This window comes from Geotrypetes seraphini, chromosome 14, assembly GCF_902459505.1.
Source record: "Geotrypetes seraphini chromosome 14, aGeoSer1.1, whole genome shotgun sequence".
Lineage (NCBI taxonomy): Eukaryota > Metazoa > Chordata > Amphibia > Gymnophiona > Dermophiidae > Geotrypetes > Geotrypetes seraphini.
Window position 1 is genome coordinate 54323732 of NC_047097.1, and position 16281 is coordinate 54340012.

General features: G+C 40.4%; 1 protein-coding gene across 5 annotated transcripts in view; it reads right to left on the reverse strand.

The window, feature by feature from the left end:
- The window catches only part of CCDC33 (coiled-coil domain containing 33), a 293168-nt gene that overhangs the window by 275168 nt on the left and 1719 nt on the right, over positions 1-16281 (reverse strand). The window contains exons 1-2 of one of the 5 annotated variants that reach the window (XM_033919716.1): positions 15512-15641; positions 4783-5264 (exon numbers count right to left, since the gene is read on the reverse strand). In XM_033919716.1, coding sequence (XP_033775607.1) covers positions 4783-5076 — 294 coding nt within the window. In that variant the 5' untranslated portion in view covers positions 5077-5264; positions 15512-15641. Of the gene's footprint in view, positions 1-4782; positions 5265-12068; positions 12826-15511; positions 15642-16281 lie in introns of those variants that run through there. The other 4 variants (XM_033919715.1, XM_033919714.1, XM_033919718.1 and 1 more) reach the window with 4 other exon arrangements.

Below are 16281 nucleotides of genomic sequence, written 5' to 3' on the forward strand. Positions count from 1 at the left end.
TAAAAGACACTAATATTATATGAAAAGGTAGCTGGATAATAGAAGTCCTTCACACACACAGCAAAGTATAAACAGCAGCTCGCAGAGTACATATTTTTCCTTCATAGAACAAAATATTTTGGTTTAATGTCTGAAACAAGATGCTGGGGCCATAACAATGGTTCCATGAAAGGGGAGCTAAGTGTCATACCAACACATTTGTTTATAAAAACATATTTTTCTTCCGGTAGTTGTTTAGACGGGTTAGAGACTAAAAACACATCTGTTTATAAGAACAAGATATTTGCAATAGAATAGAACATGTCTGCAACGGTCAGCTTGACCTCAGTAAACCAATAGCATGCTGTCCACTTCCTTCTACTACTGACAGAGGTGACAAATAGCATGTGATGAGTGAAGCCACAGTTGCTAAGGAAATTACTAGCAAAATAAAATTAAGATACCATGTGACTTCAATTTGTAAATGGATTGTGATTGGAAGATGTACCACCTACGTATGTTTAATAATGAATTAATTAATGATGTCAATAAAATGGCCAGTCACCTGTATTTGGAAAGCCTTTCTGGCGTCCCATTATTTTGGCGGATACAGAAACGCTTCTCAAAGCTTTGACTATCTAGCTACACTTGAGTATGGAATTCTTTCTCTGATCTCCCCAGAAAAAGAATTAAGAACTGAGAAATATATGGAAGTATTAGGAGGCAGGTAGATAGCCTGTTTACATGTTTATTTCAACCAAACAGCTTGGTGCCATGCTCTGTTCTATCTTTGGGAAAATCAGGTAACACCGTAGTTTTGGGTTTTTTGAAGCAGCTTGACTGGGAACAGCTGTGGGAGATATTATGAGAAACTGAAGTTTGTTTAAAGATATTAAGAAAAGCCACAGGGTTAGTATGGCTTTGACCGATCGGAGTAAGGAAGATTTAAAGGGGCTTTTCATGCCCATCTCTTAATAGCACTCAATGTTTTGTGTGAGGTTGCTTCTGGTCTTCATATCTGGGACTGCCGTTACGTATGTGAGGGCTGGAGAAATTTATGTTTTACGTGCTGATCTGTTTTGCAGCAGCACTGTGATTAGAAAAAAAAAAAATAACCCGGGTTGAGGATCTAAGGTTTTCTTCACTTATATCAGGAGGTTCTTTTTGTATATGGCCTGGTGCAACTGAAGACCAATTAAATAAACAGGGAATGTTACTGATTAATCATTATAGTGATGTTACTGGCCGTCCAGGGTTAAATAAAATTCCATGGTCATGCTGATATTTTTGAGTACTCATCTTAAATTGTTGTATTTTTTTTTTTTTAATCACCGCTGGAGATTAAAAAACACGGATCCCCAGCCGACAGGCGGTGTGTGTTATGCTTGCTTTGCTCTTTTGCACAAATGTGAACTATTTGCACATAAAAAGAAAAAAGGGGTCTGAACTGAAGCTGGGTTATGTTTATTTATGCTCCGACAGGATTGCATGTCAGAATTTAGAATTGTATCTGTCTATAACTGTGTATAAGATGTTTTTAGTTCTAAGCAGTATGCTTTCCTCTCTCATTATTTTGTTCGAGAGGAAGTGAGCGTCTGTGGGTGGGTGGGTGTGTATGGTGATGCTTAGGATTATGGGAAATGTAGTGCTGTCTTTCTTTAACTGTGAAGTACTTTGAAGATGCTTTCTTTTTCTCTCATTATTTCAGTCTTAATGATTAAATATTCTGTAAATATAATCAAGCTGGCATAGGTTTGATGCTGTCTCTCTCTCTCTCTTTCAATGTATTAGATACAAATGGTAACTAACTTTTGATTTATGTTTATTTCCTTCCGGACGCAGTCGGTTTTAACGAACCTCATTGAAATGCCTGGCATTACCTCACTGACTAAGTCTTTTAGGACAATGTTAACGTTTTCAGTGATTAACCTCTGTGTTATCTAATATGTTCTGATTTTTTTTTCTTTCCAGTGCTTTCCTAAACGTAATAGGCGATACTGTTTCCCTAAGTGGTTTACAGAGTTTTTAGCAGCTTTAATTAAGGACATAGGTAGGACATAGGTTTTTGGCAGGGAGTTTCTTTCAAATGTCTCAAAGTTTTTTGGGGGGCTCTTCATGAGAATGTGTGTATAGCATATTTGTTACTACCCTTATGATCTTTTGTGGTTTATGATGTTAAGTAGAAAATAATAGTTTATCAGTAAATATATATTACCCTGTACCTGAGCCGTAATAAATCAGGATTTGAGTTCCCCTTTTCCCTTCTAAGCACTGAACTACACCGAGTTGGTTAGTTCTGTTATTTGAAAGTCACTGTAAGGTGTAAGTTTTATATCAGTAATGTCATGACCATGGGCCTGAGCAACACAGCACTCCGGTTGGAAACAGTGTCATGATCCAAGGCACCAACAACCACAGGAGATGCCAAGATATTCTTAGATGTTTCTGTCAATGATGCAGTACTGGCAACCTCAGTAGACACTTGAGAATGACACAGTGGCTGATACCCGCGGCTAGCTGCGGGTAACCCGCCGAAACAGGGAGTGAGAAAATAGTAGTCGCCACCGGGATGGGGACAAGGCCATTCACCGCCTGATCGAGTGAACCTGTGTGGTCACAGATCGCGCAGTCCAGGAGCCCCCTCCCGCCCGATCGCCGCATCCTGCCATTTCCCTATCTCCCTCACCTTATGTGCCGAATTAAATTATTCTTCTCCCAGCTGCACGCTTTCAACAAGTCGTGCACGGGTGCAGCTGTTTCAGGAAACAGGAAGTTGCGTCAGAGGAAAAGAATCAACTGAAGCAGCCGCGCTCATGTGACTTGTTGAAGAGGGGAAATCAGAAACAGAGGGGAAATTATGTGCATGGGGGCATAGGGACAGAGAAATAAAGGGGAGATACATGGGGATGGTATATGGACACAGGTGGGGGCAATGCCGCACACAGGAGGGAGTATACAGATACAGCGGGGAGATAGTAGAAATGGGGAAAATAGGAACACAGAAGGGAGATGGTTTGTTCAGATGGGATCAGATGGTTTGCAGGGAAGGGACAGGGACCGAGCTCGCAGGGATGGGACGGGGACTGAGCTTGCGGGGATGAAATGGGGACCGAGCTCACGGGGACGGGGCGAAGATGGGGACAAATTTTTTTCCCTGTGTCATTCTCTAATAAACACTGATTTCATAGGCTGATATTCATCTTTGCTTTCAGACTCGCCAGATGATGTTGAAGAAAATTCTGATGTTATATGGGTAACTGCTTTGGTCTGCCTTTCCTCAAACCTCACTTTTGTTGTGATTTTATTTTCCTCACGCTGTCTTTTGCTGCATTCTTTTGCAGTTGTTTGAAGGTCAGCTCCACTGCCTTTACTTCATTTTTAAGTTCAGTTATATCATCTTTTTTAAAATATCAAAACAACTGTTTTGAGTTTACTTTTAAAGATTTCTTCATTCTATCTATCACCTTCTTGTTGATGAGTTCTGTGTTTCTTTAGGGACAAATACTCTTTGTGTAGTTCCTTCAACTTCCTAATGCAAGGGTCTATATGTTGTGTCGCTATCCTGGCTCGATCCCATACCATCCCTGACTCACACACCAACTTACAGCTTTCCAGTAAAGGCCTTCCTTTGTCAAAGTGAAGAAAACTGACCAGTTGAAGAACATCTAGTTCACATGGCAATTTGACAGCTGACAGATTGACTTCCCAAGGACCCAGTTTTCAGGTGCAGATCACAAACTAGATAACGCCATACAAGCTAATTATGCACCTACATACACAACATATAAGCAAACAGTGCATGCTCAGGTGACTTCTAAATATTGTCTAATCTAGCTGAAATTTGACACGAGTAAGACATACCGAGTGAACAAAAATAAGTCTTGTGGAGACAAGATTTGACAAGGTTGATTTTTTTGCATACTACCGTGGACCACCCTAATATATACGTACAGGACACCATGGGGATATTGTCTCACCACTGTGGGAACATCCTGACATCACTAATGACATTCTCTATTATTGATTCCAGGATGCACGTTTTACATACAATATTTCCAAAGACATGTAGATGTCTTATGACGAATAGTATCTCAGACTTTGGACGTACTTTACCTGGAAGTTTCTATCAGCAATTTTTTTTAATTCTTTATTGATTTTCTAAACATCAAAAGTGCAAAACACAAATATGTATCCATATAATAAGTCAATAAAAGCACATTCATCGTACAAATATACATGAACAACCATTTTATCCTCCACCCACCCACCCAATGACTAATCAATAAAACACAAAAACATAGATTCTTTCAATAACCTTTCCCTATTTAAAATAGTAATGTCATCTCACCCGCCCTGGATGTATATACTCAAAGGACTAAAATTAGGATAGAAATAGAAATAGCCTCCCCCTCCCATAGATGTGTATGAAAATAAACAAAAGTAAATTATAAACAAAGGACAACTATAGTGAAGTAATAAAAGATGTCAATGGGCCCCAAACCAGTTTAAATAAATTACTATGCCCCATTATTTTGATACATGAAATATAGTCTGTATATTTGGGGGGTTTTTTATTATCACCAAGATTTTTTGGTACGTCTTCAGTAAAACTTCTGAAGTCGAACTTAGGCATCATATCGAAAATGCCCCTCCACGTGTACAAAACTTATTTTATGCATATTTCTTGTGGATATTCAACTAGTCAATAGTACTTGTTTATGAATCACTACTTTAGTAATACAATAGTGGTATTAGAATAGTGACATGAAGTAACATAGTAACCGTGAAAGGCCTGGTACGTACCTCAGGAGAATGGGAGTCTGGAAATGGTGACCGCTGTTCCAACGCTGTTACCCTTAGGGTAAAACTTGGGGACCCAGGATGAAGTATTTCCTCTGGCTGTGTATGTATATGAATCCTTGAAGTTTCAGTCTTATCAGTCGTTTCTCCTGAAATAGTCAGCCGTGGTGAGGGCTGCACTGAGGGAGAAGGGGTCTCCTTTAGCACTCGTGGCCAGTGCTCATGGAAAGCAACAGTATAGGCCAGTCTCCCACAATGCATTGCCAGCTTGTCATCCTGCACCCGCAGAAGTGTCATGATGTTGTCATAATGGTAAAGGTGCTCACTCTTTCCAGCAAGCAAATTGATCCGTGGCTGGTTGGTTCGGGGATAAATGGCAAAGAATGCTTCACCCACTTTTTGGCTGTTCTTCACAGAGCTGCCATTGACTCTCAAGGCTTCAATTCGCAGTCTAACATCATGGTTTTTATCATTTTTGCAGAAGCCTGAAAAATTAAAACTCAGATTTAGGAATGCAAATTTGAAGGTTATAGAGAATTTTATAGAAGTGCTGCAAATACCTCTTACTAAGTTATAATGATCTCTGAAATACTCTGTAATGGTATTATTGGATATTTCATGAGATTTGATGAGATTCAGATGATAAGAATGACAAAGAAACTGAACTGAGTCCAAAGTATAAATGAAAAATGTCTATAAATCAAATTATAGGAAGATGTAATCACTCTCATGATAAAAGTCACTGTAAACATGAGACCATCAGTTTTCCTGAATGCAGTAGCTTATATTTTCAGTTGATTCTGTTTTCCAAGTTTATTATTTTTTTCATATACCGTGCATCAACATTTATCTACAATCAAAAAAAATATTTAAAAGCAAGAGTTAAAAAAATAAAAATAAAAAAAATTCCACCACATGATAATTAAATGTGAAGGGGGGTGGTGGTTACATATACCGTATTACTTGAGACTGACATGACAGGGGAGGAAGGTACAAGAGGCGGTAGAAAATGCATTGAGATTAAGGCAGGAGGGGGATGGATAGAACAGTAGGAGTTAATTTGTCTCTAAAGAGGTGTTTGGAGTTGAAAACCTGAAATGAAAATTATTCCAGAGAAAGAAAAGGGCTCCTGGATTAGGTATTGCAAGCAACCTTGACAAAAAAAATTTTGAGTTTTGTCCTGAATAATATGAGAGAAAACTCTTGTTTTATATGCAGGGGGCCCTAAGATACATACACTATTTACCACCATATTATTGTGTATCTCATGGAGAAGAGGACGCATTCAAGATGGAAGCCAACCAACATGCATCGACTTCTGGCCTCTTAAATCACTTGGGCGGGGCTGTCCACCAATATTCATTAAACTCTTACCCCCTCCTTTACAAAACCACGCTGGCGTTTTTAGTGCCGCCTGTGGCGGTAAGGACCCCGACACCCATAGGAATTCTATGAGCGTCGGCGTTCTTACCGCCGCAGCCGGCGCTAAAAAGGCTATAGCAGCTTTGTAAAGGAAGGGGTTAATCAGTTAGTGCTGCTGAATGCCACTCTACAGAAAACCCAACTATTCTGTGGGCCGTCAAGGGGCAGAGTTGGCACTTATTGCGTGAAGTGCAAATATTCAGCACTTAGCCACCTAAGTTCACCAGACAAACAGAACTGCATAAAACACAGTCCTATCTTGATATGGTTTCACTTAGGCAGTTAAGTGCTGAATATCACACTTAACCAAATAAGGGACAGACAGCCACACAAGCCCAGACATTCAATACCAGTGCCCAGACATGCCCAGCATTGAATATCTAGGGTTAATGCTGCCAGTGGCCAAAAAAACCACAGCAAGAAACAAAAAGAAGATCCAATATTCCACAGTGAGAACAATCCAACGATAAAAACAAAAGACTGTGTATATAGATCTAATCTAATCTAATCTAATCTAATCTTTGGTTTATATACCGGGTCATCTCCCAGTGGAGCTCGACTCGGTTCACATATAATTAAGACTAGAGTACATAGCAGAAAACATAGGAGAAGGAAGAACTAATTAAAAACTAAAGTACATAAGAAAAATAACTATAATATTATCATTTCGTTGAGGCTGTAGTTAAACCATTTAAAAATTGCAAGAACAACAACGTTTTAAGGAATTTACGAAATAATTGCAGCTAAAAGCCTAATGGAGTCAGGAAGTTCATTCCAGATATCTACAAACTTGAAAACAACAGATCGACTGAGCTTCCCAGCAGATTTAATTCCCTTAAAGGAAGAGAAGGCTAACATATCTTTGTGTGTTTCTCAAATGGCAAAGTCTAAGGGTATTCCATCATAAGGAAACATAGGGATCAAATATTCCATAGAGAAGCTTTAAGATTATGCATGCGCATTTAAACTGGATCCTAAAGTGAACTGGGAGCCAGTGAAGCTTTATCAACAAAGGGGAAACATGATCATACTTTCGTTTCTCAGAAATGAGTTAGCTACAGTATTCTGTATTAACTAAGGTGACCATATGTCCCATTTTGAACGGAACGGTCCCGTTTTCACACCTCCTGTCCCTTTGTCCCACAGACAGCTTCAGGACGCCGAAATGTCAGGTTTTCAGGGACAGCGTCCCGAAGCTGTGCTCGGGGACAATGGAGCAGGCGATCACTTCCTGTCCCTCCCTGCCGCAAAAAAAAAAAAAGCCTCCCCATCTTTCCCCCTGTCTGCTGCTCTTACTGCCCTGCCGCTACAGCTGCTAAACCCGACAGGAAGTCTTCTTTCCGACGTCAATTCTGACGTCGGAGAGGACGTTCTGGGCCAGCCAGAAAAAAATAAATGGTCATGTTAGTATTAACTGAAGTCGTTTTAGACTGCCCTGCTTAATGCCCAGATAAACTGAGTTACAATAATCTAGCTGAGAAAGCACAGTGGATTGTAAGTTTCAAGTTTATTGACTTTTAATATACCGACCATCAGCTAGTATCTGGCCGGTTTACAATAAAAATATAAAAAGAGATAAATAATTTAAAAAAATAATAATAATTTAAAAAAAAATAAAATAAAATAAAATAATGAAAGTGCACACCAAGGACGTTAACTGGACAGACTTGAAAGTGAGGGAAAAAGGGAAAAGGGGGGGAGAGTTACATGTTAGAAGAAGAAGGGAGAAAGAGGGAGGAGGGTAAAACATATGGGGGCGGGATCGCTTTATTAAAGCGGTTGGCTGAAAAAGAAGGAAAAGAAAAAAGAAAGAGGAGGAAAAAAAAAAATGCTCTAAGCACAGGAAAAGGGGTCGTTAAATAAAAAAGTCTTCAGGCTCATCTTAAATTTATCAAGTTGTTGTTCGAATCTGAGTTGCTGTGGCAGAGCATTCCACAAAGTTGGAGCCACAACTGCGAAGTTTATTTTCCTAGTGTAAAAGAAATCTTTTATGGAAGGAATTAACAAGAGTTTCTGATCTGCTGACCTCAGTGTACGCATTGGGCATTGTACTGAGAAATGTTCTTGATGGAATAGTGATCTGACCTTCCTCAACAAGCGCAGACTAAAAAAAAACACTTTTTTGTCAAGGAATTTATCTGTTCACGAAATGTAAGTGATGAGTCCAAGATGACACCCAGGACTCTAGATGAAAAATCTATATGTAATACTTGTTTTTTAATGTAACAGAGGAAGGGAGGTTTTCTAATTTTGGCCCAATCCAAAACAATTTGGTTTTGGCAGCGTTCCGTTTCATTTGAATAGACAAAGCCCACAGTTGAAGTTTAGAAATGCAGCAGTCTATACTAGGGACCAGGTTGTTAAGATCAGGATCAACTTCTAATAAAATGAAAACATCGTCTGCATAGTCTCTGCTGATGAAAGTCAAAAATTTTTCAGAGACGTCATATACATTAAACAAGATTGGCGACAGCGGAGAGTCCTGTGGCACCCCGCAGCTGGATTTCCAAGTGGAGGAAGTCTCACCCGGTACCTCATAAGATCGCAACGAGAGGAATTTACTAAACCAATTCAGTACCACTTGGTTAAAACCAATATCTGATCAGAGAGTCTGGGTGTTGAACTGATACCATTGCAGAGGCCCAAGGTTTTCAATATGGAGTCAATTTGGGAAGCAATATCTAGTTTGCAAATCTCTTTGGGAACCCAAATGCAGCAACTTACCACACGTTATACCTCTGTTGTGTCTGAAAATTTGGAAATGAAAAACAGGATATCCAGCGTTGAAAATAAAGTGGATGGACATGAAACTAGAATAAAAACAGTGGAGTCCCAGGCTTCAGTCTGGGTAAGAGATAGTGGAAACCTTAATTTTAAGGTAGAAATGTTGGAAAATATGACTAGAAGAAGTAATCTTCGGATTATTAATTTTCCAAAATTACCACTTATCTCAGCGCAGGATACATTTAAAAAGTATTTGAAAGAAGTTTTGAAAGTTCCCGAAACCTCCTATCCGCCTCTCATTAAAATATATTATTTAATAATAATAATAATAATAATAATTTTATTCTTATATACCGCCATACCCAGCGAGTTCTAGGCAGTTTACAATAAATTAGATTAGGATCCGCATAGACTTGTAGATTTACAACAAATTTATCGGATTTACAACAACTGTCGCCAAACTTGGCAGATGAAAAAGGGAAATTTACAACAAATTTAGCCAACTTCGTAGATGAAGAGGGCAGAATTACAACAAATTTATCGGATTTACAACGGATTTGGTCAGACTTGGTGGGTGAGGAAGGAAGTGGGTAGGAGAAGCAGGGGGGAGATAGGAGCTATCGTGAAGGAGAAGAGTCGGGTAAGGGGCCCTGAGATTACCAACTAGAGCATCTGTTCAAAAACCAAACCAGCAGAATTTGTCTGCTGATAGTTTGGATTTGACAAATTTCCTTGAGAGGTCAGGTGAAGAGATACCGGCAACTGCTACGCTACTTGTACAATTTGCTTTAGATGCTGACAGGGAATGGATGCTTAAAATGTTTTTTAAGTTTAAAGATGTACCATTTATGACTAAAATAGTGAGAATGTATCCAGACGTGTCACGAATAACCCAAAAGAGAAGAAAACAATTTCTAATTTTGAGACCAAGGGTTCTGCAATTAGGTGCGACGTTTGTACTCAGATTCCCCTGTAAATGTGTAATGACCTATCAAGGGAATAGATTTATTTTCTTTGAACCTCAGCAGTTGATAAAATTTATTTCTGCTAAAGAGCAAACTTAAAACTCCTGAGAGAAGTTCAGTCTCAACTTGCTCAAGCATAAGCTTTTTGGATTTTGTTCTCTCCTGCTACCATCTTTAATTTCTTGTATTATTTGATAAAGATTTCAGCCATTGTAAAGCTTTCTCCCCCCTTAATTGAGGTCTAAAGATACAAACCAGTAATAATTCACATTTGGGTTTAATGATTTTGCCGCATGAGAAAGAAAAAACTTGTTCTGTTTTTGTATTTTAATTGTATATTTTTATTATTACCTATTGTCTCATTTTAATGTATGTACTGAGTTGTATTATTTTCTTGTTTTAACTAATATTATGTCAATATTATAAAATGAAAATAAAGAATTAAAAAAAAACCAAAAAACCAATATCTGATAACATATGAATCAGGATGTCGTGATGAACGACATCAAACGCAGCCGACGGATAAATTTGCAACAGTACTGCACATTTATTTTGTATCTGTAAATTTTGAATCTTTGAGATTAACGATAATAGGAGAGTCTCCGTACTAAAGTTTGGTCTAAACCCATGTTGAAATGGTAACAAAATAGAACATTTCTCCAAGTAGTTGGAAAGTTGGCTAGAAATAAATGACTCCATCATTTTTGTCAAAAGGGGTATACTTGCGATCGGACGATAACGAGGGGGAACTGTAGGGTCCAGATCGGCGCTTTTCAATAACGGTTTATTGTTCGCTCTTCGCAATAAAAACATTAAAATGCAAATATAAGTCTATAGTACATATGTAATAGTCCAACTGGACCCTACACGGTCCGTGTTTCAGCGAACATGCCTTCCTCAGTGGTCCAGATGATGTAGGATACATAGATAAAAGAATAGACTAAAAACAGTGTACTTGACTTTGAGCAGATAACCGAAAATGAGTGCTCAAAGACAAGTACAATGTTTTTAGTCTATTCTTCTATCTGTGTACCCTACATCATCTGGACCCCTGAGGAAGGCATGTTCGCCAAAACACGAACCATGTAGAGTCCGGTTGGACTATTATATATATACTATAGACTTATATTTGCATTTTAATGTTTTTATTAAGATGAGCGAACAATAAATCATCTTTCAGAACATCTATATCCACAGTCTTGTTTTTATATATATAAAAAAAACCACTGACCACCACCAGCTGAATATTTCCCCCATGGTGCCTATGGACTTCAAACAACACACAAAAAGTCATGATGTAACTCAGTGGTTCCCAGCTTGGCCCTGAAGTTTCTGTACTAGATCTAGTTTCCAGCTCAGTAGCAAATATGTACAAAATATATTACTACTCAGTGCAAATAAAGAGGGGAAAGGGATGGGGACTTGGTACACATTCAAAGCGGTTTACTTATGTACAGGTACTTATTTGGTACCTGGGATCATGGAGGATTAAGGCTCGGATTTCTGTAAAAGGCGCTGTTTTTGACGGCCACCAATCATATGTCAATCACGTGACAGCACCAGGTACTGAATTGCGCCAATGGCAAAAGTAGGCACCCGAAACGTAGGCTAGGGATTTCCTGGCCTACATTTCCGGCATCTAGCTATGATGGGAATCGTGCCTCCATAGGTGCTTTGGGCCGCCTAATGCCACGTCCGGTGTTAGCTACGACCACAGTGGCGTGATTCTGGCACCGATTTTTTTTTAAGCGTAGGCGCCCCGAAACTCAGTTACTAACATTGTTTCGACAGCATTTTGTACCGAGTTGGGATACCTACCGGCATCTAAAAACTGGTGCCGTTTACAGAATCTGGGCCTATGTGACTTGCCCAGGGTCACAAGGAGTCGTGGCTGGGATTTGACCCATCACCTCAGGGTGCTGAGGCAGCAGTTCCATCACTAGAACACTCCTCACCTCCAAATAAGTATTATGCATATTAAAACCATACCTATTAATTATTGATCAAGCATCACACAGGAATTACAACCATTCGTACTAATGAGCTATGTCTAATTTTGACTAGCCTTCTGTCAGCTATTCCATGAGAAACACAATCAAGTGGCAAACTTCCCTCCCAACCCTTTTCCCATGCTACAATTTCTATTCTCTCTGGTCATGCTCAGTATTCTGTTTTTACCTTTGGGGAGGGTAAATACAAATTTCTTCCTGTCGAAGGTATGGATATCATTCAGGTTGCTCTGCTCGATGGAGTCAGTGGTTCCAGAGCTTATGGACAGATTCTCACCATCGTTAACCCGCAGCTGCACGCCTGCCCCAGACCCCTCCATCAGAGGGTTTTCCACAGTAAGCCTCAAAGCATAGCGGCCCACTTTATTGAATTGCACATTCAGTATGTCAAATTCAAAGTCCAAGATCTTCTCTTCCAGCTTCAGCCAGCTCCTCTGCAGGACCGCAGGGATTGGAACTCTTCTCCGAGTTGCCATGGCACCAGGGTAACCTCCAGAAATGACAAGACGCCAGAACTAATTGCTCTGCTTTTTCAAGAGCGGCATTGGGCATAAAATCCACATGCAATAAGAACTAGGTTTAAAAAATGTAAAAAAGTCAATTTATCTACAACAAAAATCTGCAAATATCTGTGGACAGGACTTTGATTCAATTCATAGGATTACGGTATGCCTTTGAAAGTGAATGCCCAAGGCAGTTTACCTGTTTAAAACATTACAGAAATACACTCTTATCTTTCTACCGGTTGCCTTGGGAGCTGCCAGGTAAGCACTTAGCTTCTAGTTTTTCAGAGTGACTTTTAAACTAAAAAAAAAATATAACAAATCCTGACAACATGTTCCCAGGAAACCGGAGACACCGCTGTTGGTTAAGTTTGGAGGATAAGAAAAGAATGAACAGATACAGCTTCCCACATACACCTGCTCCATGGAGAAGTGAAGGTGGAGCGCAGATGGTATGAATTTACCTGCTTATAGTTTTGTTTGGGCTGAAACCAGGTAACATGTTGCAGTGACCCTCCCACCCCAACAATGGCACTGTGCTGCCTTTCAACCAATACTGGAATAAAGCCAACTGCAGAAAGCAGTGAAGAAACAGTTTATATTTGAGAAGGAAATATCCAGGAGATAAGGACAACCGTAACCATTTGTTTGTGTGTGTGTACGTATGTAGTGAGGTGCTGGGCTTCTCAAGGGTGGGGGGGAGGACATCTTAATGTTGAGATTAACAAGTTAAATACTGTTAGCAAAACTTTTACAACACTTTTGTCTTGGAACAATATATAAGATTGTCCCCAAACTGTATCCTATTTGACTGCCTATAAGAAGCTAGCATGATGGCAAATTGCCAACCAGTGTTTAAGCATGAATGACTTGCCAGCATAGAGTGGCGGTGCAGCTACACCTTTGCTGGGGAGACCAGATGGACCATGTAGGTCTTATCTGCCATCATGTACTGTTTTATTGCATCACAGATGCCAAGTTACCCAGATCCAGGCTGGAGATGTTGGAATAGTCCTGGTTTTGAACTTACATCCCAAAGCAGTGTGGGATTTGTAGTCCTGGATCCTGTCCATTGAAATCAGTGTTGCAAGTCCCATAATGCAACAGGATCAGGTGATCAGAAATCCAGGACTGTCCCAACATCTCCAGCCTGGAACTGGGTAACTTGGCATCGCCAATATTCTTTGTGGATATCTCGAAAATCTGACTGGCTGTGTCCCAAGGTATGGGTTTAGAACCCCCTGACCTAGAAAGTACAAATACCATTTTATTTTATCAGTGAAAAGTGCAACATTAAATGAAATTTAGCTTTCTTTGCTGACTCTTAAAAAAATATATAGACAGAACAGAGGCAGTACAAGGGAAATTTTCAAAGTGATTTGCTCAGATAAATAAGCAGATAGTCCAGCTAAATCAGGGGTCCTCGAGGTCCACAACCCAGCTCACTACTTTCATTGCATGCAATAGATCTCATATATATTGTATTGTGGACATCCTGAAATACAGGCTGGGTTGTAGACCCCTTAAGTTAAATTCTCTGGGCTGAAAATTTTCTTCCACTCAGTAACTAAAAAAACATACATGCAGGCACTTCGAAGGAGCTGTGCAGACAGATGGGGCTCAAAACTTCCTCCCTCGTTATTTTCTTCCCTGCAGTGGCTGCAGCACAGAGAGTGGGGCAGGGTGCGCTAGGGGGCATATTGCACAGGGCACAATGCCAGCTTAGTACGCTCCTGCCTACATGGGTACTTTTCTACTTGTAGATTTCAATGGCCCATATTCTCAAGGGAAACTGTTCACATTGTACTGCCCCCCCCCCCCTACAGAAAATACTTAGACAAGGCCAGTTTAACCATTAGGCAAGAACAGGCAGTCACTCAGGGCAGCAGCAGTCAAAACAGCACAATAGGTCCTGAAGAACCACATGAACGCAAAGAACCATCAGTACATGAGGAGAGTGTGGTGCAGTGGTCAGAGTTACAACCTCAGCACCCTGAGGTTGTGGGTTCAAACCCTGTACTGCTCCTTGTGACCCTGGGCAAATCACTTAATCCTCCATTGCCCCAGGTACATTAGATAAACTGTGAGACCACCGGGACAGATAGGAAAAATGCCTGAAGTACCTGTATGTAAACTGCTTTGAGTATGGTTGTAAAACTACAAAAAGGTGGTATATAAGTCCCAATCCCTATATTTGGACCTGTGCGAAGGGTGGGCAACCTCAGTCATCAAGGGACACAACTCAAGTTGAGTTTTTAGGATTTTCACAATGAATATGCACGAGATCTATTTGCATGAACTGCCTCCATTATAAATGCATATTCACCGAGGAAATCCAGAAAACCCAACTGGACCGTGGCTCTCGAGGACCAAGCTTGCCCTCCCCTGAATAGCTCGTTTTCTTGGATAAATAACTTTTGGAAATTGCCCTCCTTGCACACACAAACACATATACATTCTAAGCAGAATATTTACAATTATAATGCCCAATTTTGCATTTTTTTACAATTGATCGTGATTAGTGAAGATGCCAATTTATCCAGTTCCAGGCTAGAGAAGTTTTGGCCAGTCCTGGTTTTGAACTTACATCCTAGAGCAGTGTGAGATTTATACTGCCTTATCTTGCCCACCGGAATTAAGTGTTGCAAGACCCAAAATGCACTAGGATGGATGTTCAGAAATCCATGACTGTCCAAAAATCCCCCAAAACTTGTCCAATATCCAGTGATGTAAAGCTGTATGTTTCCCAGTTCCAGGAGGGAGACTTTTTAGCCAATCCTGGTACTCAACTTACACCCCACAGCAGTGTGGGATTTATAGTCCTTGATTCTACCCACTGAAAACCAAACAACATACTCATAATGCACCTTGAAATTCTTGCCAATAATCCAGGACTGGCCTAAAATCTCCCTCTTGAAACTGGATTACTTGGCAGCTCTGAAGATACCATCTCTCGCAAATATAGAAAAGACACACAAAAATGCATGCATGCATACATATAGGCCACACACAAACTTCTGTTTTACTGCTACTCAAGTGCTCATTTAGCGATTCTCCCTGCCTACTATAGGAGCAAAGTTGTTGTTCTTGCTGTCAGCCCCATTCTTACCTCATCTCAGCAATCTCACTCTTCGAGACACTCTCTGGCTCTACTATCCCTAAAAGCTCCTCCAAACACTTCAGCTACACCACAGCACATGTTCACCCCCAACCTTCTTTCCCCACTTCCTGACTCTGCAAGTGCTCCCGCCCTTATTATTTTGCCATTGGCTGAATCTTAGCTACAGTCTCACCGAATCATGGGATTGGTCCTGGAAATGGGGACTCATGAGGAAGTCGAAAGGGGACTGGTTGCTGCTTAGCCAGCTCTGCTCTCCACGTTGTTCCTTTGCACGAGCAGAGGAGTTCACAGTGTGACATAAGTTCTAACTGGGTATGGTATGATACATGCCTGTATTTACATGCTCCTTAACCATATACATATATATTTTTTTTATTTTTTTTTGTAGCAAGCACTGTTTCTTTGCACCTCTGGAGTTTAATCCATTTTTCTGCTTCTGTAACAACCTGAAAGCAAGCCTTATTCCTTTGTACCTCGACTTAAAAAGTAAAAAAACTCCAGCCCCTGTTGCTGAAAGTCCAAATAGAACTTCAGCTCTCTGACTTCACAATAGAGAGTTGCGCGGGGACAGAAATCCCACCCATCCCCGCCCGTTCCTGCCAGGATCCTCTCTGTCCCCACCAGGATCCTCTCTGTCCCCACCTGTCCCCGCCAGGATCCTCTCAGTCCCCACCCACCAATCCCCGCAAGGAATTACCTCCATCCCCGCCCATCCCCATAAAAAGCAGCAATTACTTTTGACAGGATCATCAGTTCCA